The 25675-nt window shown below is 42.2% G+C and overlaps 1 protein-coding gene and 1 long non-coding RNA gene across 6 annotated transcripts; one reads left to right on the top strand and one right to left on the bottom strand.

Moving 5' to 3' along the window:
* Nucleotides 1–256: 256 nt before the first annotated feature.
* Nucleotides 257–15141, bottom strand: nrf1 (nuclear respiratory factor 1). Of its 4 annotated transcripts, none has more exons than XM_084346416.1 (12): nucleotides 14998–15141; nucleotides 12804–12924; nucleotides 12499–12643; nucleotides 11620–11734; nucleotides 11343–11469; nucleotides 10796–10936; nucleotides 8292–8450; nucleotides 7900–8115; nucleotides 7685–7783; nucleotides 7065–7240; nucleotides 4906–5027; nucleotides 257–1467 (listed from the first exon to the last, which is right to left on the bottom strand). In XM_084346416.1, exons 2-12 carry the CDS (start codon nucleotides 12879–12881, stop codon nucleotides 1307–1309), a joined length of 1539 nt encoding a protein of 512 aa, XP_084202542.1. In that variant the 5' UTR covers nucleotides 12882–12924; nucleotides 14998–15141; the 3' UTR covers nucleotides 257–1306. The 4 variants fall into 4 exon arrangements, with proteins under 4 accessions (XP_084202542.1, XP_084202544.1, XP_084202543.1 ...); XM_084346418.1 differs by having other exon boundaries at nucleotides 7065–7222; XM_084346417.1 differs by having other exon boundaries at nucleotides 12813–12924.
* A 612-nt stretch (nucleotides 15142–15753) lies between these two features.
* LOC311252908 lies at nucleotides 15754–25083 on the top strand. Of its 2 annotated transcripts, none has more exons than XR_014621600.1 (4): nucleotides 15754–15992; nucleotides 17088–17168; nucleotides 22159–22327; nucleotides 24156–25083. It is a non-coding gene; the product is annotated as an uncharacterized lncRNA (long non-coding RNA). The 2 variants fall into 2 exon arrangements; XR_014621601.1 differs by having other exon boundaries at nucleotides 24068–25083.
* The last annotated feature ends 592 nt before the right edge of the window (nucleotides 25084–25675 follow it).

The raw sequence follows: 25675 nt of genomic DNA, 5'->3' as shown, positions 1-25675 counted from the left end.
GGCTCCTAAAATGTCAACCTTGCCAGATTATTAAACTGTAATTTCCAACTTGGTCATCATTTGGTGTTTGACAGGTTTTGTACAGCGGGTTCGGTAGCTTGTTTGCTGCAGACAGCTACCTACAGCTGTTAATAAGACTTAACTATACAGTAAACGTGCAACACATCAAACCAAAACAATTAGCTTATAGATGCTAAAAGGATTTATAGAGTTATGCTTTGAAGGATATACTTATAATCAAGAGAGAAACAGAATGAACGGTGAAGAGCAGCCATTTTATTGGACTTTATTTTTTAAATAGTGGTGAGAGTTGAGTGTTACAGCTGCATCCAAATACGTCGATTCTTCGCAAGCACATTTTATTTGTGGCAAGATTTAAAGAAATGCTTTTTTATGATGTTGGCATCACGAATACTGCAGCGTCGGTCCAAATACTTCCTGTGATTTACAAAGTGTTACAGACCACCAAGTCCTAATCGACATACAAAGGAGTTCATGTTAAAAAAATAACATACCAAGGGGTGCTCATATCCATGCACTGTAAATAAATGGATTTGGTAGACAAAATGGCTGCTTTGGGAAGTCAGCTTAGCAGTCCGACAGTAAAAAACACCTTGATGTATATCCTGAGTCTTCACAAATCTTGGCATGTGCGTGGACTACAGTAAAACAGCACGGGGAAAAGCACATGACAAGACGGTATTTCAACATATTACGTCCTCATCTAATGTGGGAGATGTCTGGGAGTGTCTTCAGCTTTCAGAGTTTTAGGTGAGTTCGGGTGGAAAGAGTAAAATTTAGAATAGTGATCTGGAAAGAGTATAATTTAGAACAGTGATCAAAGATATGGGACACAGAGGGAGGCGATTTCTGACTATGGCACTGAATTGTATGTGAATGTTTCCTAAAAACAAAACAGTCAAGCACACAGACAACAATGAAAGTCCAGAACAGTGATAGGTACACACTCTGGGTGAAGCAGTGGTGGCTTTCCTCCCGGGCTTTTTGGTTCATCATCGTTTTAAGTAAAGGTTAATTGTAAAGAAATAAATACTAAATACTCAACATCACAGAACTAAAAAAAAAAAAAAACATGAAGCTAAATGGGAGAAAAAATACACCACCAAAAGCAATTTCTTTACATAGTAAACACAATGCATTGATAACTCACTTTTACTTCCCCTGCAGATGTACATTTAAAAATATATTTGACATTGTACACAGCGTGATGTCTGGAAAACAGTAGGATAAACAAATCTCAGAGGTGGCCGTTCAGTGCCTTCTACTCTTTCCAGGGTCACTAATGTCACTGCTCCAGGGTCACAACCTCCACCGCCTGGCCGTCCAGCGTGACGGTATTATCTATGCGTGTGGCGACAGGTGCCATCGCGACCTGGACGGGCCGGTTGCCCTGGGCGAGGCTGGTCACTACAGTCTGGTACATGCTGACCGGGATCTGGACCAGACCTGAGGAGAGGACAGAGACATGTTTTGGATTTAGACACACAGCAGCGGCACTATTAACCCGTTTGTGTTCAACAGGGATCAGCATCACTTTTTATGTCGTCTATTTTATGTTTTATCTCAGTAGACAGAAACTAATTAGGCAATAATTCTAATTATTGATCTAATGTGAGGATTTGTTGATGATTAGTAGGAATATTTTATCAATATTCAAGTGTTTGTAACCCTAAAAATCTTTGTCTGTTCAGTTCCTCTGAGCTGACCATTCAGAAAAATGTAGTGTGGGCATGTTTACTACTGCTGGTATGATCAGTTGGTTGTTTGATTGGTTATTAATGAAAATAATGATAAATTGCAGGCCTGTTGCTAACAAATACTCCTCGTTCAGTCTTTGGCCAGAGGTAATCTTGTCACTGCACTTTCTGTTGGACACGGTGTTTGGGAGGCAGTCGAGTCCAGGTAGTTGTCTGTGACAGGAGGCGGCCATGTTACAGAGACGGCATTTCTGAACAATGGTCCGATTGAACGTTCTCAGCTCGCTTCCCCCATGTCCAGCTGTGTGTGTGTGTGTGTGTGTGTGTGTGTGTGTGTGTGTGTGTGTGTGTGTTTGTCTCTGCCTGTAGGGATTATTGCTGCAGTCACGTGGGCCTCTGCCCCACCCTGCAAGCTGTCACAGTGTCACAAGCAGGCAAGAAGGTCAGTGTAGGGGATGGCAGTGGCTCATGCCCGCTCCCATTACTGTGAGCTAAGACATTAGACTTTAAACGCACCAAACAGTCACCAACTATGAATCCCTTTCAAATACTGTGATGATACAGGGCTGCGTTCAAATCTGTTCATATTTCAAGTCTGCCAAAATAAACTCTGGCCCCTTTTGTCAGGTTAGCCTGTAATTGCTGGTCCTCTAATGTGGGCTCTTGCTAAGCCCACTCGCGAGTGATTGGTGACAGGGTTAAGTTTTGCTGATGCAGGTAATTGTACTGGCAGTGATTATGGTGGAGGGCTTAGGCAGCAGGGCATTGGCCTGGCACGTACGGACACAGCACAGTTACCGAGTGAAGGGCCTCATTGGGCCACTCAAACGTAGTTACTTGGACGTTAAGGGCCTGTGTGTGTGTGTGTGTGTGTGTGTGTGTGCGTGCGCGCGCGCGCGTGTGAGAGTCAAGGGTCGCTACCAAAGCCAATCAGCGGTGTCTGGGCCAGCACACTTCAAACGGTGCCCTGCACTCTTGTGTAGCACTACAGTGATTAGCTAAGGTCAATCGTCGGGAGAAGGACTGGCTTTGGCAGCTCTATAAATTGTTAATTGAGCTATTGCAGCCAAATGAGTCCTCATGGTTTAGAAAGCAAGATGACAAACAACAAAGGCCGCAGACGTTAGGTGTAATTTACACACTGTGCTTAGTTTTGCATTTTGTGCAGGTTTTAGCATGAGACGTTTCTTTAAATTTGATCATGTCACTGCAGATCCTTATGACACTCAACCTTCTCTTCATCTATAAATCCCTGGTTGGACATTCACCAAACTTCATGCTGGCATGGACCACAGGACCCCATCAATCTGCCATTAGTTTTCTCCGTACCAATCACATGGAATCATCTTCAAAACATCCTCAGGATTGACACTCTTGTGACCCCTGTCCACATATACTGAGCTGTTTGGAGTGGGTCCTATAACTGGACTTGGAAAAACTGGAGACTACAACTGGAAAAAAGCATCCAGAGGTCAACTGTAAGGAAGTGAACTGAAACAAATGACTGATATGTGGCTCAATGTAAGCTAGTGGCGGAAAATGTTTCTTGTGTCACTGCTGTTTTAATACATGCTTCAGTGCTTCACGATGAGGAAACTGCAAGTATGTGTTTGACAGATTAAGCACGGGGACACAGGTATGCAGATACACTTGATCTGTACAGGCCTGTATTCATATTCATCAAGTGTCACCCAGTGATGAGACCATCGACTGATCACGGAGTGAATCAGTCCTCTTCAGGCCCCCGAGGGACCTGCTTTTGGGACGACTTTGTGTGCGTGCATGTGTGTTTATTGCACTCTAGGAGGGTTCTGATTAGAAGAAGTGATGGATAAGAAAAAGATTGACTGCTTGACAAAATGTTTGTGTGACTACATTTTTTGTTCCTTCCTGCTGTACGGTTATAATTTATTTGTTGAATCAATGCATTGACTATAAATGACCATGCTTTAATAAAAGAAATTACTAAATTGTTTTGGCTTTAAAATAAATAAATATTTCATAAAAATCAAAGCTTCTAAAATTGAAAATCAGAGAGAAAAATACCATTAGTCACTACATTTAGGGATCCACATCACTTTAGCAGGGTATCAATCATTGACAAGTAGCAGCATTATGTTCCACCCTCAGGCTATTGCCCGAACATATGCTAAAAATGATTGTTAATGTTACCCAGCAAGGATATCATTACAAACTGGTCCAATCCCAGCAGGCACACACCGCCACAGCAGTGCGTGCAGTATGCATGTAAGAAGGTTGACGAGAGGGTCATGAAGCTAACATGGTGCAAGGCGCGCGAGCACGCACGCACGCGCGTGCGTACACACACACACACACACACACACACACACACACACACACACACACACACACACACACACACACACACACACACACACACACACACACACACACACACACACACACACCATCTGTCACATCAGCACAGAGTAGATTAGAGTGTAGGAGCTCAGAGGTCTCACTGCAGCGCTACTGAAGGGAAGCTTACACTTAGTAAGACTAATTAGAAATGCCATTGGCTGGGGACACACACAAGTACTAATTAGTGAAAATGTGATTGTGATGAAAAAGAAGAATTCAGTTTTCTCTTATTGTTGTTATTGTCCATCTACAGCTGCCTAAAATACGATGAAATACATACATGTGCAGAGGTCTACAGCTGTTGACATTATGGTATTTTTACATTTATCTATGAATACAATAAAGAAAAGTGGTGTAATCCACACGTATCACAGCGCAAAAGGAAGCGTGGTGTCCTCCTCGGCTGAGCTATAACATTAGCTAGCTTAGTTAGCTAGCTTCTTGTCCATGAGTACGCTTCCTTCTGTGCAGTGGTGTGGTTGGCTGGTGTAGTTTGGTAGACAGAAAATAGTTCCTATATGAAACTGCTCACAACAAGGTCTGTGGGTTTTCTTTAGTTGAAGGACCAGGATTTTTTTTAAAAAAAAATGTATTTTTGAGTGTTTTCAGCACCACAAGCCAAATGCCATTTAGTTCCAGGAAGACATCTCTATGGCCAATGTCTCCGAAAGCACTACAGGTAAGAAAAAATATGTATTTTTGAGTTTTGGTTGAACTTCCCCTTTAAACTTTACTTTAGCTATTGAAGTGTATTTTGCATATTGTCTCAGTCGTGTTGATGATAACATCATGGATGAATACGTACCTGTGGCATCTTGAACCCCTGCCAGCGCCCCAACGGCAGCTGCCGTCTCTGCCAGGACTATCTGCCCTCCGCCTTGTAGAGTGGCCTCGGCCAACGTCGCCACTGCATGGGCTGCTGCCTCACTGCAACGCACATACATAAAGACCAGAAAAACACACACATCATATAGCTCACAATATAAACCATTTTTATGCACACAATAGAATTAAAAAACACACAAAACACCTTCACATATATTAGGCTTTCAGATACAATCATTGGTACAAAAGGTGAAAAGTACACACAAACACGTACACGCATGCACACACACACACACACACGGTCTGCTCACAAAGACGAGGGTTATTAGCGAGATGTGGGGTGAAGTGGTAGGAGTGTATGTGCTGTAAGAGGCTTTTCTAGTCTGGACTTATGGAGAATCTGTCACATCTCCCTGAAGGCCAGGTGCTGCGGGTCTAACAAAGCAGTTTTATTAACCAGATCTGTAGAGTGGAATTACCACGAGCCTATTACCACACCAGCTTCGTTATGAACTAATGAAACTGTTCACAGCTTGATACATAATCACATCTGAGACTGAGCTACAGATGGAGACGTACAGTATGAAGGAGCAGTAGGGGCTGAGACAGAGAAGTGATGATGCATTCACACTGCAATTGTATGTGGATGACACCCGACTGGATGTTGGTCAGATAAAATGCTTCTCATCAAGTCTCAAATCTTGAATTCATATCATTTTTGCCAACAACCGTAGCTAGTTTTTCCATTTAGTGGTAAACATTTCAGGTTTTACTAATTGGGTTTTTAGTTGACCATGGCTGTGTGCCACGATACGGTGTCATTTTTCCTCAACACATCGGAAAAGACAGCGAGAGAAAGAGGCTCTATTCTCCCCCTGGAGCTGGAAAACAGAGACAAAATGTTCCAGAGCCTGTGGAGCAGAGAGCCCAGAGTACGGTAGCTTAGCACAGGTAAACAGGGTAGGGGGAGGGAAGAGGAGGGAGGACTCAGGTGGGTGCAGGTAACAAGCCCCAATGGGACATACCCATACACATCTGAAATCATTGCCTTGACACTACTGGGGTGAAAGAAAAAAAAAAAACAGCTAACATGTCAGCATCTCAGCAAGTCTGATCAATCTGGTGAGTTAAAGAAACATTAAAGAACTCATTGTCTTCATCAGCACACTTTAAATGTGCTGTATTCTTGTGCTGCAGTCAGATCCTGCAGACACTCGAGGCTCCTAGGACATGGCTTAAGATCCTGTTGCGGATCCCATCTGAATACAATCGTGTGTGGCTGATTTCCCTCCAGAAAAACAACACAACAACAACCCATGTCCATGTTCTACTACTAGACTTGCTGCGGTAGGACCATTTGCAGAATCTGTAGATGGGTTGTAATCGTTGTGTTATGTCCGATTTTATTTTTAGACCTTTCCTGACGTCGCAATCAAGGCTGACTTAGCAATCAAGCCTTTAACACCTGCACTAATGTCCTTTTCAATAAACAAAATTATACCGGCCATTAGCACATGGAAATATGGGGCCAACAACCAATTTAATAGCCGTGCACCTTGCACGCTGCCTCTCTAAAAGCTGCAGGCAAATTAATTAGATGCTGAACTAGGATGAGAGGCAGTTGACTCTCATCACCAGGAGACCCCGGTGACCAGTTGTTCCATTCTCATCCAGTTGTTAAAGCTGCCCGAGTAATTATGGATTCATCTTCTGCTCTGTAGTGTTTGTCAGCTGACCACCAGCAGACTGTTGAGGATTGTGTCAGTGACAGTGAGACGTAAGACTTACAAGCACATGCACATGCACAATTTTTGTTAGAGAAAGAGAGGACAATTCCACTGTGACAGCTTCATGCTATCACTTCTGCTTTCCTGTCACCAACAATCCAGCCTGTTTCCCCAGTATTACACTTTGTCAAGTGTGAGGATTTAACGTTTATGACCTGGGGATACTAGCTTTAGATGAAAACTACAAGAGATTTGATTATGTTCTCAATAAAATTCATGACAGGAGTCCATCTAAAAACAGTTACATATTATTCATGAGGATTCTCATACGTCTATGATTTAACATTTCTTTCTCATGTTGTCTTCATTCCCCACAAAACCACCAAAATAAATGCCCCTTTCCCATCCTAACCTGTTCAGAGCCATTGTGACGGTGGCTCCCGGCTGAATCTCTTGACTCGCGGCGACGGCGGCTTCAGCCAGGGATGCGACTGCCTGCGTGGCCTCTGAGGCCTGAGTGGTTTGGATTGTCATCTCGCCGCCCTGGAGGGTGGCCCAGTTCTGCTCCACCTGGAGAGGAATAACACACTTTCATACGAAAAGCGTACAGGGATCAGCAGTTTGAAAATTACAGTTATTGGATTGTTTGTCTTCTAGCTAGCATTTTCATTTTGTGGTGCTGAACGGACAGCTCCCATTAAGTGCACTTCACACAATTTGCTGCATATTGTTTCTGGGTCTGAGCCATTAGTGGCACTTTTACTTAACTCCTCAGAAGACTTGTTAGATCTTTCACTTTAAGTGTTTTAGGAGACAAAGTAGCGGCTAATTTTGGGTATATTACTACTACCCCTTTAACAGAAGCCATCTTTGGGGGCTTAGTTCAGTTTTTGCCCACAATAAACATAGATCTTTTCTCTGAGATTGCTGGAGTTTTGTTCGCCATATGCAGTAAATGAACACAATGTGTGTTTACATTGAAGTACAAAAAATGGGACTTAGATGTATGTGTTGTGTGCATGTGGAAGTTACCTCTCCGTCAGTCACGGTGGAGTAGTTGACCTGCGCCACCGTCACACCGGGCAGCTCTGAGGCATCAGCCAGGGTGGCAACCGTGTGTCCTGTGCCGACCTGAGAGAAAGGAGTGTAGTCGCGGTGAGCAGGCCGAGAATTAAATGTTAGATTTGCTGTATGACATTTTGAATTGAAACAGTGCCATCCTCAACAAAACAGCAGCTAAATCATACCTGTATAAGCGACACTGTTCCGTCAGGGTTGTTGATGGTCTGTACCACCGTCTGTGAGGGCACGAGGTGAGCGATACTCTGCGCTGTGGTCAGGTGGTGCTGGGTTGTGGGTACCGTGGTTACCTGATGGTCTTCAAAAGCGTACAACAGATCCTCACGGCCGTGCTGCTTGTAGCAGTTCTTAACGATGGTCCTCAACGCCTGCGTCCAAGACACCTTGGGACACATAAACACAAGTTAATAGGGAGAATAATTCCATAGATTGATTCGAGAACCGCTTATATTAAATGCAACATTACAGATTACAGTCCCAGAGTTCATGTATGTATCTCTCGTCACATACCAGCTCATCAGATACCATTTATAACTGACCAGACCAGTATTTCTCTTACTCTCTGTTTCTGCTCCTCTGTGCGGACGTCACTGCGGACGTTGGCCCATGGGATGTCCTCGGGCCACCACACTGGCTTGCAGCTCTCCTTCCCCCAGCCAGGCTTCCCTCGACCCGTCGAATACTTCAGCATCTCTGGGATGAACGCTCGCAGCTGGGCCTGAAGCATAAGGGAACAGATGCATGGAGTAAACAGATGATACAGACACCAAAACTCTAAAGTGGGAAACTGCAGCACACGCGCCCTTGAGCAGGCAGCAGGAGGCGCGTATTGATCGGGCACCTGCTGCCTGCCGGGTGCTGAGGTGGTCAAGGCCTGCAAATAGAAACAGGCTTTCTAAAAAGGAGCACAATGAGATCATGTTTATTAACAGACCAATCTATGGCTGTGGCTCCAGCCTGATGTGTCAGACGGACACCATGGGAACATCAGGGGTGATCCAACACAGTCAACCTGTCCTAGCAAAGGCTCCAGTACCCTCAGCCTTGGTATGACAAGGACAAGCTGCTCAGTGTTGTTAAAAAAGAAAATCAATGTCCAACAAAAACATTAGATTACTTTATTAAGGGCCTGTGCAGAGACGCAAGTCATTATGTGGATTGATGTTGACAATGAGTGCTTGTAAACTACATTTGAGCGACCCATTCACAAACAATGAAGTAAAGGCCAAGCTTGTTTATTGCAGTTTGTTGCTGCTGTAATTGTAATTGTGCCCCTAAACAGGGAAAGGGAACGAGTCGGGGTCTTTATTTAATCTGATTTGCATGCTATTGATTATCCACCAGCATACATACGTACTTCACGTGTGGAAGTGAGCGGCATGCGCAACCCTAACCCCCCTCGCCATCGCATCAATACTTCCAGAACAAGCACGCACTCACACTCAGCGACAGGCCGGGGTGGGGTTTAGTGCCGATGTCCTCAGTGTCCTGGTAATATGCAAGCATCACCGGGGGATTATATTGCACAATGAGGCACTGCAGCGTCTGCCTGCCTTGACATCACGGGCTAAATTTGGTTCTGGGAGAAATAAATCCCTCCCCCCTCCTCCTCCCCCCCTTAGACCCCCTTTCCTAACTCTCAACTGCAAAGCCACCTTTACACGGGTCCTCACGAAGAGATATGACAAAATGGATCTTCATCACACCAGCTTTGGAAAACCAACCTCCACATCCGGTGGCTGCAGTGAAGGGACTTCACCTCAGCCACCGTTTGGCATACTGACAGAACAATTTGGATTAGACTCGGTAGCAAAAAGATGCTTGCATTTCCACCTGTGGCTGCTCCATGTGTGGCTGTATGTGGATGCATGTGTGTTAGACCAGATGGCCTAATTACAGTGGCCAGTGAGTTAAGTGGCATGTTGTCCTCGCACCCACCACCCCACCCCCTCAATCCTAATCCTCCAAGCATTGGTCCAATCAGCATTTAGGATGGCGGCAGGTCCCTGGCCCTAACAAGGCTAGGGGGTAATTATGGGCTCAGGCTAGACCCGGGATCACCTGCTACAGATGCTCCATATATTGGACTAGCCAGGGCCTCCGCCTGCGTCACTAAACCTCACTTGGGATTTCTTCTTCTGCTGCGCAAAAACCTGCTGCAGATGTCTGCACAGAAGACAATAAGGTCTTCTCACTAAGTCTTAATTAGCTGCTTCATTCTCATGTTCATACTTACCCTCTTTAAAAGGTTGGTCGCCCGTTCCCAGAGGGACAGGACAACATCCTGCCTCAAACACTTGCCACACTCGTACCTCTAAAAACCCCAACCCCCACACCATTCCACCTGGCTTGGCCAAGCTGAGTGAGGCAACAGGTTACTCACGATAATCTCATCCTACAAACTGCAGAAAAACAAGCCCCAACTAACACCTGCCCTCTGAGGACACATCTGGCCAAGGGATTGGCTACAACCGTGCTCCTGGGCGTTGAGGGCCGTCTCTGAGGGCCGCTGTCATGCTGGCTACTCTGACGATGATCCAGAGAATGCGTCAGCAGCACTGGGAAGGCAGAGTAAACAAGCCGGGTTCCCTCGGGTGGAGGGAGGACTCAGGCTGGCAACGGTGCTAATGCTGCAGTGAAAGGCCGAGCGAGAGCAGCCGACTCTGCACATCCTCTCACTGGTACCACAGCCTGGCTAGGCTTGTCTTCAGATGCAGACACTAGCTATCCATCATGCACACTGTATGCCTGAATTACAATGCTGAGATGATTGCAGGTATTGTATTCAATCAAGCTCATCCAGTGGCACTCATTGACATGAAAAAACAGCTACAGTTGAGTGTTTGACCTTGATACATATAGCTAGCTAAGCTCTTGCTCATTACAGACTTAAAACACAATCTGTGATTCTGATTTGTTGCCAGCTGGTGCCCTCTGCAGGGAAGAGGGACATTGTGTTTGTGTCCCAGAGTCAATTTCTGCCAAAGGACCAGCTGTTTGATGCTTGGTGTACAGGGTTATTTTACTTGATAGGTTTCAAGCAGGGAGAGTATTGAGCCTGACCTGGGTCATCTTGTCCACAGAGACTGGGATGCCGTCAATGGTGAGAGGGGGCAGCTCCGAGGCCAGCTCTCCACCGGGGGGGGCGTGTTCAGCCAGAGCGTTCTCCAGATCCTCTAGCATCATGCCTTTATACTTCCTCACCTGGAGAACGGAAAGACATTTGTCATATACCTTATCAAGTAAAAATACAAACATTTGCTGATAAATGCAAAGAATTATTATAATTTCAAGATCTCACTTTGGACATGACAAGAAAAACTAAATGATTACAAGAAAAAAGAAAGAGATTAACCTTTTTTATAATTGAAGAGGAAAGAGTAATGAAATGAAAATAAAAATAATGAAAATAACATTTGCTTTTGGTTGTATCATGAGGCCTGAATGGATTCATCGCAAAGAAAGGGTAAAAAATAGGCAACATGAGTAGAGCAAACACTGTAGACGCATGTAAAGGAACATCTGTGGCAAGAATGAGGTCGCTTTGATGTAGTAATTAAGAAGTTGGGAAGTTTTATTGTGTGTTCAACCTGCTGACTGTAACACTCACCACATTCTCCAGAGGAGCAGCACCAAACACCTTGAACACGGGGTTGGGTTTGGAGGGAGAGATGCACAGCACGATGGCCTGTTGACCCACTCTGGTGGTGTACTCATCTAGAGTGGCTCGCAGTTTCCTGTCAACACACACCATCATTTACCTCTTGGTTCACAATAAAAGCCATAAAGTACAAAGTCGACTCTGTCCGAGAGTAAACAATGACCTCAGGTGCTGAAAGTGACATTTTTGTCATTGTAAATATGTAGTAGATGTGTTTTAAGCTCACCTGAGCAGACGAGTCTGCTGCCTCTTGCGGATGGAGGGGTTGGATTCAAATATATGAGGCCTCTTTCTTTTCTTACCAGTTGCTACAGCAGCAGCAGCTGCCATGCCTACTGGGCCTGAGAGACAGAAGGAGAAAGAGCAGTGTGACAGTTTGTAGATGCAAATAATCAGGATTAGGGTTGCAAGCAAAGATCATTTTCTTATTGATTATTTTCTCGATTAATAAATGATTGTCTGGTCTATGAAATGTCAGAAAATAGTGAAAAATGTTCATCTGTGTTGTCTTGTTTTGTCAAAATGTACAACTTTCTGTTGATTGTGTCTGGATGCTTTTTTGTCCTCTCTTATTAGATTGATCTTGAACATATGATTATTTTTATTCAATCTTGTTTTTTACTTTGATTTGAAAAAAGGATAAAAGAGGTTTAAAATGAAGCTGAGTTGCAATTGCGCCATTAGGTACATTAGGCACCATTAGGCACATTGACAAAAAGGTGCCGTCAATAGGTTGACAAGAGGCAATATAATGGCACTGGCGCCACCTTTTGTTAGAAAAAGAGCATTACACTGAACTCAGGCAGCTATGGATGTTTTACAGGGTTAGTTGAATTCAATTGAATCATCAGGATGCAAAATAAGAAAATATATCTTCACAAAACAAATAGAGGGTCTTGTTTGTTTTCAGCAGACAAATGGATGCAGCTTCTGGAACTGAGTATAAATAATAAATAATATCAATTCTGCCAAAATGTCAGACAACCTCACAGCAACATTAGAGTACTGCTCGACATTGGTTTGTAATACGAGTTGTTCTTGCACGCTTTTTATCAAATAAATCCTGCTGACTTGGAACCACTAAATGCTCAATCTCTTGGCATACCTGCAGCAGCCAGGTGTGCGGTGACCTCATCAGTGCCAGCCGAGTTGAGGATGTCTGTGTCGTCATAAGGATCCTCATCTGGTGAGGACGTCGAGTCTTCCTCAGCGCTCATCATTGATGCTTCAGTAAAGGTGGCCACATGTACCTACACACAGGAATGATCAAAGTAGAATGTGTTCAAACTATACAAAATATCATTGGACTCATAATCTGACTGAAGTGTTATTATTTAAGCTACTAGCTAACTAGTAAAATATTAACACTTGATCTAAGAAAGATGACTGTCATAATGCTTCCAAGTGCACCTGATGGACCTGTTGGCTGACGGCGCTGGCCTCGATTGTGGTCATGTGTTCTGTCTGGTGAATGACGTGCTCGTCCATGATTGGCCGCCTGGTCTACACAGCTGGATCCACGATAAGAGGACTGAGGCGAGAGAGAGGAAAAGAAGAGATGCAGTATAAGATAATGAAAAGAAAGATAATATAAATGCAATACAAATGCAGGTTAAAGGTCCAGCGTGTAGGATTTAGGGGGATCTACTCGCAGACATGGAATATAATATTCATAATTCTGTTTTCATTTGTGTATAATCACCTGAAACTCGTTGAATCGTTGTGCTAGAATGAGGCCCCCAATATTTAGTAGCAGTGGTAGCAACCCTATTGGTTTTAGTTTGGTTACTGTAAGTGATTGGCTACTTGATCATGATTGAGGCTAGTTCTGTGCACTAGGCCTTATGCTTGTTTGTGAGGGGGATTATTTTGTTTCGTTATCTTGATTAAAATGTTCTGCTTCCCTTTTTATCTAACTGTGGTGGTACTGTGTTTACTTTGGTGGTGAATGAAGAGGAAACACAGATTTAACATATGAATATTGAATCATTGAACATCCATACAAGTATGTAAACATGAAAATACAAACTGGATTATTGCATTTTTATTTCAATTTTTACTCAAATAACACATACTTATGTGGAAAAATTGTAATGCTAGAGTGGATTTTCAATTTCAAGTTTATGTAAACATTTTAATGCAGTCCACTGTGGGCTCCCGTAGATTTCCCCCAATGTGGTGCCTCAGTCATCATGTGTTTTCATAGTAAAAAATAATGTACATCAATAGTGTGAAGATATGCCTGTGCTCATCTTTGTGCCTCTCCTCTGAGTGCCACTAGAGGGCTTCAGACTGTGTCAATAGTGAATCGTTGAAGATCATCACTGTAAATGAGGCAAGACAATGTTTTATTTTTCCTTTTATTATGTGTTAATAAATCTTATGTTTCACAAGGGATGGATCTGCAAGATGTGCATCCAACACACTGACAGATACTGCTTGGCACTATTTATATACATGCTTTATTTTCATATGCAACTGTCTGTATGGGAATTTCTGATTTCTGAATCTAAATGCAGTCACAGTTTGAGGCAGTGAAAGTTCATGAATATTCATTGGTGTGCTGCATCTGTGTATGGAGTGATATTAAAATCTGACATTCATACAATAAGGTTTAATTCAAGTTAAACACTTAAAACTTACACACAGGCCCACAGTTTGCGTTTGTTGACTTAATGACTGTCAGTACATGTTTGCACAGATACTGAAAAGCTTTCACTGAACTGAACCACTGAGGCAGATTAATGGGGCTAACCTGCTCACTTGATTCATTCAAAGTGGAATATTTATAGGAAAAGATCTTCATAAAACACGTGTTAACTCTTTGCCCACCAAGACAAAATTACAAAACAGGGGGTCAAAATCCTGTCATTAACAGCAGGCAGGCGTGTTTGTTTGCATCCTACACCCCCTGCACTAACTACATGACTGTAGCTGCTGATAGGATCAATGGGCTGTTAGACAATTCGGTGCACGACTCGAAACTAACATTGTTTAATCATATCCCAGGCCTGCTATAACGGTCATATCCACAGCACCCAGTAAGTGGGCATAACTAACTGCATTAAACAGGCAATGTTATTGCTCAAGCGTCACAGAGCTGTAATGTTAGCCGACTTGCCGGGTCGGTTGACAACGGCTGCCAAAACGAGCTAAGCTAGCAATGTCCTACATTTGGCTAATAAGCTAGCTAGCTAACCATTTGGCGGTGTAGCTTCGGCCATCTGAATGGACATTGGCTATAATTGAGAACAGCAGCGGTTCTGCTGATGTTCGGACACTGGTTTTGGATTAATTCAGTGTGCATTGAATGGTAAACCTTAGTAACACAGCAGCTAGCATGAAACCCGCGCAATATGAAACAAAACAGAGCGCTACGACAGGCCCAGCGGCCTACGTCTCATCCAAAGCTATTCTTCTCTATACGAGCTTGTTGTCGATACGCGCCTACAACATGATTCCACACAAAAAGCCATCTTTGCATCATAACGCAGCTCCAGTCAACATCTAAACAATCTGCATCTTTCACCCCAACGCTGCCGGGTTCGATGATGCGGCTGCGCCGGGGCTGAAATAAATGGAGATTGCGCGGTAGGGCACTAACCTCAGAGCGGCTGCGCTACTTCGGGCCTGCGCCGTACAGCGGGGATGGAGCCGAGCTCTAATGGAGGACAGAGGGGAGCCAGCAGCAAACACAGCAAACACAGCGAGCAGAGCGCACACAACACTGATCTGCACTAGTGATGCCTTCAGGTGCCTATCCTCAGCTTCTGTCTATCAGGTTCACAATTCATACGTTCAGACGTGCATTTGGAAGCGCGTTTGACCAAAAGACGAGCGCAAAAGCAAAACTCTTGGTGGTTATTGTTTATTGGCTCTTTTTAGATATGAAAATATGCGTAAAAAAAGTTTTAATCCCCCCCCCCCCCTTTTTTTGCCCATAGTTGCAAATCTTTAGGGGCATTATGAACAAGTAGTATAAAGTATTTGCAGTTATTGCAAAACAAGTACAATATTAATCAAAATACGAACCACAAATGTTGTGCAAGGCAAGTTTTTAAATACTAAATCATAGTATTACATGGTTTACATTATGAAATGAAAACATTAAAAATGAAATGTTGTACCCACACCTGAAATAAATAACTTTGACAACTTGCTGACCACGTTTGCATAGGCTACAATTCACATTAGGCAACTTAGGTTATTTTACACTTCCCCCTTTTCAGTCACAGCGATTGTAGCTTTTTATTCAATCCACATTTGTCATTCGCGCCTCCTTATCGTGCTTAATATTTCCGACAGTCCCTGAACGCCACATTAGCCCAGGCAAACCACGCCCCCTTCAACTCTGATCTGATGCAGACAGTTGAACCTCGTCCTCGGTTGAACCGTCGTTGTGGTGAAGTTATTTGCCTACAAGGCCATGAAAATAACTCAAGAAAGGACATTGTTGAGATTAATTAGTGTTAAAAAAGGTTCCTGTCTTTAATTTGGAAACGTCACTGCCAACAACGACCAAGTGATGTGAGTCCAAAACAAGCTAATGTTGCCCCAATTAGCAACAATTAGGAACACACTTGTTCATTCCCTCAACAGGTTAGTAGATGACATGATTGTATTTTTTGTCGTTGTTTAAAAGCATTATTCAGACAATGTATAGACTAGGACACATTTATCATAAGGAATACATCTGTATAACATTTCATTCTGTCTCATGGGACCTATGCTTATAACTAACAGACATTGATTAATTAACGAGGTGCTAGCAAAAAAGTACACCTAGAGTCTAGAGACCTAACAGTCCTGCAGTCAATTCTGCCTTCATGAAGGTTTGAATCTTCAGTTTTGTTGGCTACAACTTATGGTGCTTTATACAGAGAGGTTTATCTGTCGTTTTGCCCTTACTCACCGATATAAATGTTGTGGACCCAATAATAGGAACACCAGTCAGTATAATGCAACACAATTGGGCCTAATTAGAAGCATAAACTCCAGCCTTTAAAGTGATCCTCAAGTTGAGTCATCGCCTCTCTAAAACACTGTCAACTTGAACATAATAACCCTGACAAAGGTAGGATTTAATGCAGGACTTTTGCAATATATTACATTAGTTTTAACTAGGTGTACCTAATAAATGGCAACTGAGTGTATATGAGGAGAAACTTACAGAAACTAACATGAAAGTTGACCTAGCTTTCAGTTTTGTTTCCTCCAAGTGTCCTAATTTTCTATTCACTTACAGCTAAACAGGTTTCAGATCCAAAGATGTTACTTATTAATTTGGAGGGTATCATTCTTATCTCATTGTCTGTAACTAGGGCAGAACGATGTACAAAAAAATTATCACATTGCAATTATTTTAAAAATGATGATGTGAATTTGACTGGGATTTGTATTGAACAAGCCTGTTCCCCTCTTTCTGGAGAATATGTTTTGTAGGTTGGGAACTCTCTTTGTCAGGAAATTGCATCTCCTGTGATTTGGATATCGCACTTGGTCATATTGAGATTTCAACAATATCTATTGCATGACACCATCTAGAGTTAATGTGTGTCTGTTTCAGTGTTCATGAAGGACTACATTATCCCTGACATGGGTCATTTTGGTCTATATTGATGGTAGAACAATATATTTACATTTTGCCCCAATGCTGTAAACCTCACTCATGTTGTACTCCAAACTGTTTTACAGGACATAAGATGTGCTGAACAAGGTTTGGTGATGCTACAAGGTGACACGTTAAGTGGAAACGTTGACTGAAAAGATAGAAAGGCAAGTTCCTTAGAATTGTATTCCTGCTGTAGTATAAACTTCTTACTGTAGTGTAAACTTCATTAGAGGTTGTACAGCTCCAATGACACATCTCGGACCAGCAGCCACAACCTGAAACTCACCTCAAGGGGGCAGCGTTGCATCACAAATCCCACTTAGAAGTCAGCCCTTCAAGTTTGTTGTAACAGGAGATGGCAGTGAGGCGTCATTGATGCGGCTCTCCGCAGGTGCCCTGGCGTGTATTCAAGATGATGGATGTTTTACATTAGTGTGTGGTGACAGCAGCTTATGTTTGTGTCTCACTAAATGTCAGCAAGTATCATATTCAGAAATCTGGCAGGAAAGCCACAGACTGTGACTCCACATTTTACAGCTTCCATACTGTGTAGCTGACCTTCATACTATGCTTTCTCACTGTAATCCCTCTGTGTCTGCTTTCAACATCTGGAGATAGGATTATATTATTGGTATGCTGTCTCCCAGTGCTACATGATTAAGAAACTATGGTCATCTCTATGGTTTAGAGTTTAAGATTCCTTTTTCCAGTTTTGGTTGTTTGTCTGGCCTTTCTACTCAGCTTTCTGACTCTGGTAATCATTTAAAGATTAAATGTGTTGGTAACTGTCTTGCATTCTGGTCTATAGATAACCTTAGCAGAGTTTCAGCAACTTAAAAAGTGCTGATTTTGCATTTGTTAATGTATTTCTCAAGGGCACTGCTATGGAAAACCGTTTCTATTAGGTAGATGGTGGTGTGACGTAGATGGAGTGAAAAGCTGGAGAGTGTTAATGAACCAAGGTCCTATTATTTGCTCCTATTCTGCTTTCTCCTCCCTGGACTGTGGTTGGGTATAGATAAGGCGTACAGCCTGGGGGTGTGGAATCAATAATGGATGTAATTGGTGAGGTGGAAGTGAGGATAATTGAAGGTAATTGTGTGGACCGTCACAAGGCTTGGAGAGAGGTCAAGAGAATGAAGGTGGTGGGGATGGAGTAGAAAATTATTTTCTAGTGTTCCCATACCTACTGTATGTAACACCTCCACGATACCAACCCCTCTGTCTCGTTGACTTGTTACTTTTAAAGCTGCAACCAGACAAAATGTAGGTAAAAATTTAACATTTTTCAAAACACAAAATTAGGTATTTATCTTCCCTTAGACCACATCTATTTATTGTATTTGCTCAAATGAACTAAGCATGAATGAATTACTTCTACAAATGAATAAAGCAACAAGTTGAAATTTAGCAGAGATGGGGATCAGCAATATTAAGCTAGATATTTTGCTTTTTTTGTCCCATCAGTACAAAACAGCATGGACCAACTGAGTTGGTAAATATGTTGAGAAACCGTTCACAGATGTCTCATTTCACGAGTTCTGAATTTCAAAGTTCAAACTTCAGAAGTGTTGCAACCATTTGGAGCTGCAGGTGTTTGCCTTGCGGTACATTAATTTGGAAGTTTGAAATTCCATCTGTGTTATGTCTCCTGGGTTCTCAGTTAATCTTTAATCCAATACACATCCGTTAATATGTTTTTATCACCTTCAGCCTCTTTTTGAGTTTTTGACAGCTAGAAAATTAATGGCGGCTCCATGCATGCTGTTTCTCTTTCTCATGAGTACCACCATCTTGTTTTGCTGCTGGCCGCCAAGGACTTGCATTCAAGGTTGAGTGGGATTTATTTGTCATTATACAACACAGGGCTGCATAATGAAATCAAAGTTTATAAACTCATAAAGCTACACACAAATAGAACTGAATGTAAACAGCAGCAGTGATGATAATATGGTCAGCATCTTCACATTCAAAGTTTTACATCTGGGGAACAATGTCCATCCTCTTTGACTGAGTGTGAGCAAGTGTGACCAAGCATCAATGATGAGACAGTAGCCCGGAGCAGCATTTTCCATCCTGGATCTCTCCCCTCTCCTCTCTGGGGTGGTCCAACTGGTGAGCTTAGATGGTCAAATGATGCTCTGGGCAGTGATCATCATCAGTCTGCTGCTCTTAATCCAAAAAATGCACTTTCTTCCCCAGCGCTGATGAATTAATTTCTGTCATAGGTAACTCACACCAAAGCAATCGAAATGCTAAACAATCTAAATGCCTTTCAAGGGCGCCTCAACATTGTTACATCAGGGAGTTGTATGCTTTTACACTTATTTGTCTGAATCATTTCAGCCAGACAAGATCAAAAGAGGCAACTGTTTAAATCTTTAGCCACGAGGGTGCAAAGTCAAAATGTATATGTTAACAGTAACCGGCATACTCAGCGCTTCAGTAATTTGTGCCTGCCTTTGATCAATGCTGTGTGATGGAGTTAATTTCTTTCATTATCAAGTTCTGTATATTCCTTTCCCCAAGGTTGTTGTTGGACTATCCAGGAGTGCATTCTGTACATAGGGTATAACAGGTGAAATATTCTGCATGATCAGCAGGGGGCACTGCAGCACCATGTAATGAACCAAAACTAAACCGCTGTAGAAACTTTATTGCTGCTGTGCACAGTCATGCCCACTGAATGATATGACACGTTCATTCATATTTCACTCTGAGAACATTCAGAGATTACTTCCATCTAGTAGCTCGGGGCAAAATTAATCCAAGATCCTACGCTATGTTATCTTTCTGCGGAGGATATCGAACTTAGGGTGTATTTTGCAGTTGAATGTACTTTCAGTTGCAGAAAGTAAAGTCATTTTGCGTTCGCAATAAATAAATGAATGGATGCATCCAGTGTAACCTTGGAGGTAACAGAATACATTGCGGAGCCATACACAGTGGGAGAGCAACAACATTGACTTTACAGCGCTCAGTTTGGACTGAAATACGAGTTTTTACATGACAAGTTATCAGATTCTTTTCTCATCCTGCCACATTCATACATTTTTCATTATTGACAGGAATAAAAGAGAAGTAGAAAGATTTACTGCAGTTTCTTTTAAATACATCCTCCTTGTTTCTTAACTCATAATTGATTCTTTCCATATCTTTGACTTATATACAGAAGATGTTTTTTCTTATCACTTTACTTAAAATTGGGTTAAAGGAAGTCAAATGTGACTCTTGACTAAAGAGCAGAGGAATCTCTGTATACCACAGGTTTTAAGAGCTGACACCAAAGTTTGAAAAAGTGTTGTGCCTCCACTTGTTTGCTCAAATGTATGCTAGACGCAAAAAAATTTGCAGTTGAACAACACATTTTGTACTTTTAAGCACTTCGTATCACCATCTGCTTACCTGTGATTGGCTAGTTTACCAAGCTACTTGCTGCAGAGTTGTGTAAACAAAAATCTCTCTGTAATAAGTACGTTGTGATGAAAGTGTTTAAGTACCCCAATTGCTTTCTTCAGCATAGTCTGTTAAAAATCTTAGATTTTGCCAACCAATGCCGATATTACATCCACTGTAGAAAGCCCCAGTGCATGGTAGTCAGTTGTTTTCATTCGTTAGTTCACATTTCATGGTGCAATTTAAAAAATAAAAAATAAAAAAAAAAAGTAATGGGGACATGCCCCCACCACTCCCAGTGCGAATGACACCTATGGTCTTTACTGTTTCTGAGAGAATACAAGGACTCCAGAAGTGAATGGGAGAAGTGGTTTGATTGACTAAATCTAGCGTGAGAAATTTTGAGGTGAGTAGGCGTAAATACATTGATACAACATCAATCACCGGCTTTGATGTCGCAGCCAAAGGTTTCCAGGTGATCACACAACTTCACAGCACTCCTGTCACCGGCAGTCTCAGAAGTAGCCGCTCCAGCATTCCTCCTAGATCCCACTCTGTGGAGGATTTGGTGAAGGATGTTGTTCGCATGGAATCCTTTTTTTGCAATTTAGCTGGATATTGCATTGGAAGTGTTATTTCTCTGTAAGTTACCATTCAGCTGGGAGGGAATGTGAATAGATGGAGAGCATTTAGTGTATCTCACATACATGAAAGCGAGGAAGTTGGTGTGAATTCCATATTTTGGTTGTAGTTTTTCTATGTTTACCTGCTGCAACACACGTTTCTTCATGTTTCATTCTCAGTCCAACCATCTGCTCTCCTCCACTCTCCCTCTATGTTGTCTTGTAAAGTTTTATCTGTCCTTTCATTATCAGCAGTATTTGAGTAAATACAAGATGAAGACAAAGGTTCAAAACTGAATAAATGCAAGAGTTTGAGAGTGAGCGAGTCAGCCACCGTATATGAGTTGGGAATAGAGAACGGAGAGCAGTGTTTTCATTACAGATAATCAAGTCAAGGCTTTTCCTTTATTCTCCAAGCACAGCCTGTTGTCAATAGAAACAGGAGTGTAGAGAGGATGATAATAAAGGGCAAGATAAAGGGAAAACAAGCAGGAATTGTAAAGGGAAGGCAGAGTGAAACAACTATCAGCGAGCTGTCTCTCTGTCAAGTGTCTGTCTGTTTCCTGCTGTTCCTGTGCCTAATTGGAAATGAAGTGTAGGCAATGAACCTGTTTATAGACTCATTACTACAGTATTATGCATTAGCACAAGTTATTGTGAACATTCAGGACAAGAGGTGAGTGAGGAGAATAGAAGAAGGACAATAGAGATTCATGGAGGGAAAATATCTTTTGTCATGAATCTTCATACTTTGATATAAAAAGATGTATCGCAGGTGCACTTTGATGTCTCTTCACACATGCTGATTGCTGTGACCAAGATAATTGGGCTCCTGTCGGCTTGTGTTGTGCCACAAATGCTTGTTTTAACACCTGCCCAAGAGGGGAGTGTAGCCTCATAAAAGCCAGGCTACTGTACATCTTGCAAGCTCAGTTATTTACCGCAAGATTGAACACCATGAGCAAAGCAGAAATAGTCAGCTAGTGTTGCTAGGCTGAGGGTGGCAAGACACCTTGTAAAAGCCTCTGCTAGCTCTCAGGAACGGTGGCAAGTCAACTGCAAGGACTGACAACAATCCCCCTTTCAAACTGGACATAAAAAATCCCCACTAACATCTGGCTTTTGACCTCAGCAGGAAAGGGTTTAATCAGCATTCGTTCCAAGGTCAACCAGGGGATTCACCCCCTGCTGGCCATAAGAAAGAATGCAGCTTTACGGCACTTCAGCATCGGCTTCACCTCCCAGACCTGGAAGCGCTGTCTACTATTTATGCAGTCAATGCTTTCACCTGAAAACAGGTTCAGGTTTGTATCTTTATCCATATTTCAGTTGGCTATTGTTTCTACACGCATTGCCTGGCATCACATCTGTATAATCACAAGATATCAAGAGTCTCTTAAGCTTTAGCAATATCTTTCCAACCCAACTAGTTTGATTTTCCATTTGCTGCAAGAGTCTGATAAGCCTAGCTGAGATTCCATTTACGCTACAAATACTCAGCGTGACATTCTGTTAGTTACAAACTGTGCACTTACACCATGACCTTAATTCCCTGTCAAGGGAAGTAATAAAAAACACGGTAATAGATTCACCTATTTTAACTCAAATAAGCCATGGCTAATGCTAGGAAGAATATTTTGACGCTATTGAGTCACTCTCTCACACTTAATGGTACACTGTTTTCTGTTTGGCTTAATGAGCTTCATTAAGTTCTGACTCAGTACTGTGTTGAGTTTTTTTTTTTTCCATTGCTAATTCAGTAACAGGGCCTGCTGTTCTCCTGCTGGGTGCTTGTAGAGTGAAACAGTGTCATAAAACATGGTTAGATTCTCAATGAACATGTGTGCAGTCCACAGTAAAGATTAGATGTCTCACAATGCAGTTCAGCTCTTAACTCTGTAACAACTTCTGCCATCAAAATAGTCTCTCTTGTGTTTAAAGTATCTCCCAAGCCATTTGTCCTTACAGTCAGGTCTGCTTCACACCACAACCAATGGCATTATCTCGGCCAAGATTCCCTGATGCTGATCCATTTGAAGCCGAAGAAAAAGAGCTGACGAGAGGCGAAAAGTAACTCTGTTTTTAAAGGCCAGCCACTTTCACTGTGTGTAAATGTGTGTGTGCTTGTGCTGTCCTTTCTCTAATTGACCAGCTGTGGCTACGTGCTCTGCCTCCTCAAAACCCCCATTGATCCCATGGCCGTTTCACAACAGGCCTTATTGCTTTGCTTGTACTCTCCGTTCCAGCCGTCCGTAACACCTCTGAAGAGGGGAGAAGGAAATGGTGGCGACTGTGATTGCAAAGTGAGGGAGGGAAGCAAGTGGAGGAGAGAGGGATTGAAGGAAACAGAAAGTCAGCTAGGGAATAGATGATCAGGAAGGGCAAAATGGGTGTGTTCTGTCACTTTATGAATCCCATTTTTTAAACCAATTCTTTATGAAAACAATAACAACAGGACAAACATACTTGATACAATGGGCAGAAATCAATAAATCTATACCTCCACAAATGAATTCCTAAAGATTTCCAATGATGAAAGCCACATGCAGAAAAATGGCCCACAGTTTGCAGTTATTAAAATGTAAATGCTCATACATTTCTTGAATGTCAAATTCACTGACAGTAATATAGGCTAAGTGGAGTACATTAATGTGTCATCTAAAATATATAATTGTCTGGCTGCCTGGAAGCCTGAAATGCATGCAGCGTAACCTCACGCTCTGGCTTTGAATCTGGCCAAGAACCTTTTGTCACCCCGCTCCCAACTTCCTTGTGCCTTTACAAAACAAGAAACATTTAAAACAAATGAAATTATAATTGCCTTTCAGTGGGCTAAGGTCGCAGAATGTTGTACTTTCAAACTTGGCTTGCTTCGGATGCAAGCTTAAGCACATTTTCAAGGGGAGAAACTTGGGAAAGTCTTGGTTAACAGAATCCCATCTGTTTTTCAGTCGATACGCAGATGGAACAGTGCCAAACATCCCTTACCTCTGAGTTTCACTTCCTCTGTAATATTATACGAACTTTGACCTTTCTTCCTCCAGGACTCTTCTTCGGGGTTGTGGGCCAGGGTCAAGGCCATTAAACCTGGCTTAATAAGCTGCTGAGCCCCCCTCTGCTCACCCCCCACAGGTCCATGGGAGGTCTGAAGATCCAGAGTCTGCAAAGTCAGAGACCAGGCATGTCAGCAACCTTCAGAGATGGTTCATACAGTGCATCTCTATATCTTCATCATGAATGATACTTACTGATACATGCTGATCCCTATTAATGTGTAATCATATTCTTGAAACAACTGGTTGTGTTGGTATTGTAATTTTGTATTTTCTTATTTAAAATAGCATATTTGCTACTGTTTCTTCACTTTTAGGATATCCTACTTTACTAAACTAACGAGGGGATGAGGTACAGTGGAGAGACACTGGGAACAGGGCAGTGCTTACTAGGTTGATGTGAGACGGGTGTGGGGGGGAAATCAGACTTGGGAGGAGCACAGCAACATAGGATGAAAACGGAACACAAGTGAGCAGCAAGTAGAAAGTTGCAACAAGACACACAAGAATATATGACAGTCATGCTACTTTTTGTATTTCAGCAGCCCTGTGCCAGTAAGCAGTAGCCAGATTGGCAGCATTGTACAACCTGAAGCCTAATTGGCTGGATCATGTAAACCAGACACCAAACGAACCAAAATCAAAAACAAACCTTCTAATTGTATCATCATTACTGACAATGTTTTTTTTGTGATGTGGTCTGGAGGTTGTTTAATCCGCCAGTCTTCCTGTGATATGCCAGATGGGAGTCTAGAGAGTTGAGAATATTGGTTGGTCAGTTTTTTTTGGTGTTCTTATATGTGAATTGCATGTGTTGTACATATGTCTGTGAGAATGTGTCTCATCACCTTGTGTAGCTCTACACCTGAAACATTTCTGGAGTGACAGTAATAGTTTTCAGTTTTGAAATACATTCTGTTTTATTACATAAAAATGTAAGGGAAGGAGTGCTTCCTTGGCTGAAATTAAATTTATTTTAGGTGTAAAGTAAATGTAGACATAAAAATGACAAACTATGGTCATAGTAAGACCTTTAAACAAGTTCTGACACCTTTTGGCATCAGGTTTTCATTGGAGAATCATCTTGCATGACTATTCCATTGCAATAAGCAATGTAATTATTTTTAAAGAGAGTGTCTTCAAGTGTTCCTGTGATTTTTATGTCTGTGTATTGCTATGCAAAAACATACACAAACTGTAAGTACATTTCTCAGCCTCTGTATGTCTATAGACATGTCTGAATACATACTTATATATGCATCTAAAGGCAATGTGTTCTGTTTGTACAGCTACCTACATTCAAGGACAAATTACTTCCACCTAAAGAAATACTGTGTGGTTTGATAACCTCACTCTTTCTCCTTTTACTATAGATTCACGCTTTGTGCCCGATTGAAATTCATTATACACTATAAATATCACTGTCACCTATATTCTGAAAGCACTTGATCAAAATTAGCATTGCAAATGACAAAAACTCTTATGCATTGATCCCCTTCATACATGTTTAGCACCAGAGTTTGTTCTACAGTGTCTTACTCTTGCGAGTCAATGCATTTTTAATGTGGACTTATTTTCAACTGAATAATTTAGTGCATG

The sequence above is a fragment of the Pagrus pagrus genome (assembly GCF_965226575.1).
Source record: "Pagrus pagrus genome assembly, chromosome: 23".
NCBI classification, from domain to species: Eukaryota; Metazoa; Chordata; class Actinopteri; order Spariformes; family Sparidae; genus Pagrus; species Pagrus pagrus.
This window is presented reverse-complemented; position numbering and strand designations above follow the sequence as displayed.

Bases quoted from the DNA above. Each gene is read 5' to 3' on its own strand.
- nrf1 (XM_084346416.1), bottom strand. From the start codon at position 12,881: ATGGACGAGCACGTCATTCACCAGACAGAACACATGACCACAATCGAG. The intron at 11,735-12,498 runs GTATGCCAAGAG...TCTGTCTCTCAG, and splicing joins CGCACACCTGGCTGCTGCAG to GCCCAGTAGGCATGGCAGCT. The intron at 11,470-11,619 runs GTGAGCTTAAAA...GTGTGTTGACAG, and splicing joins CAGCAGACTCGTCTGCTCAG to GAAACTGCGAGCCACTCTAG.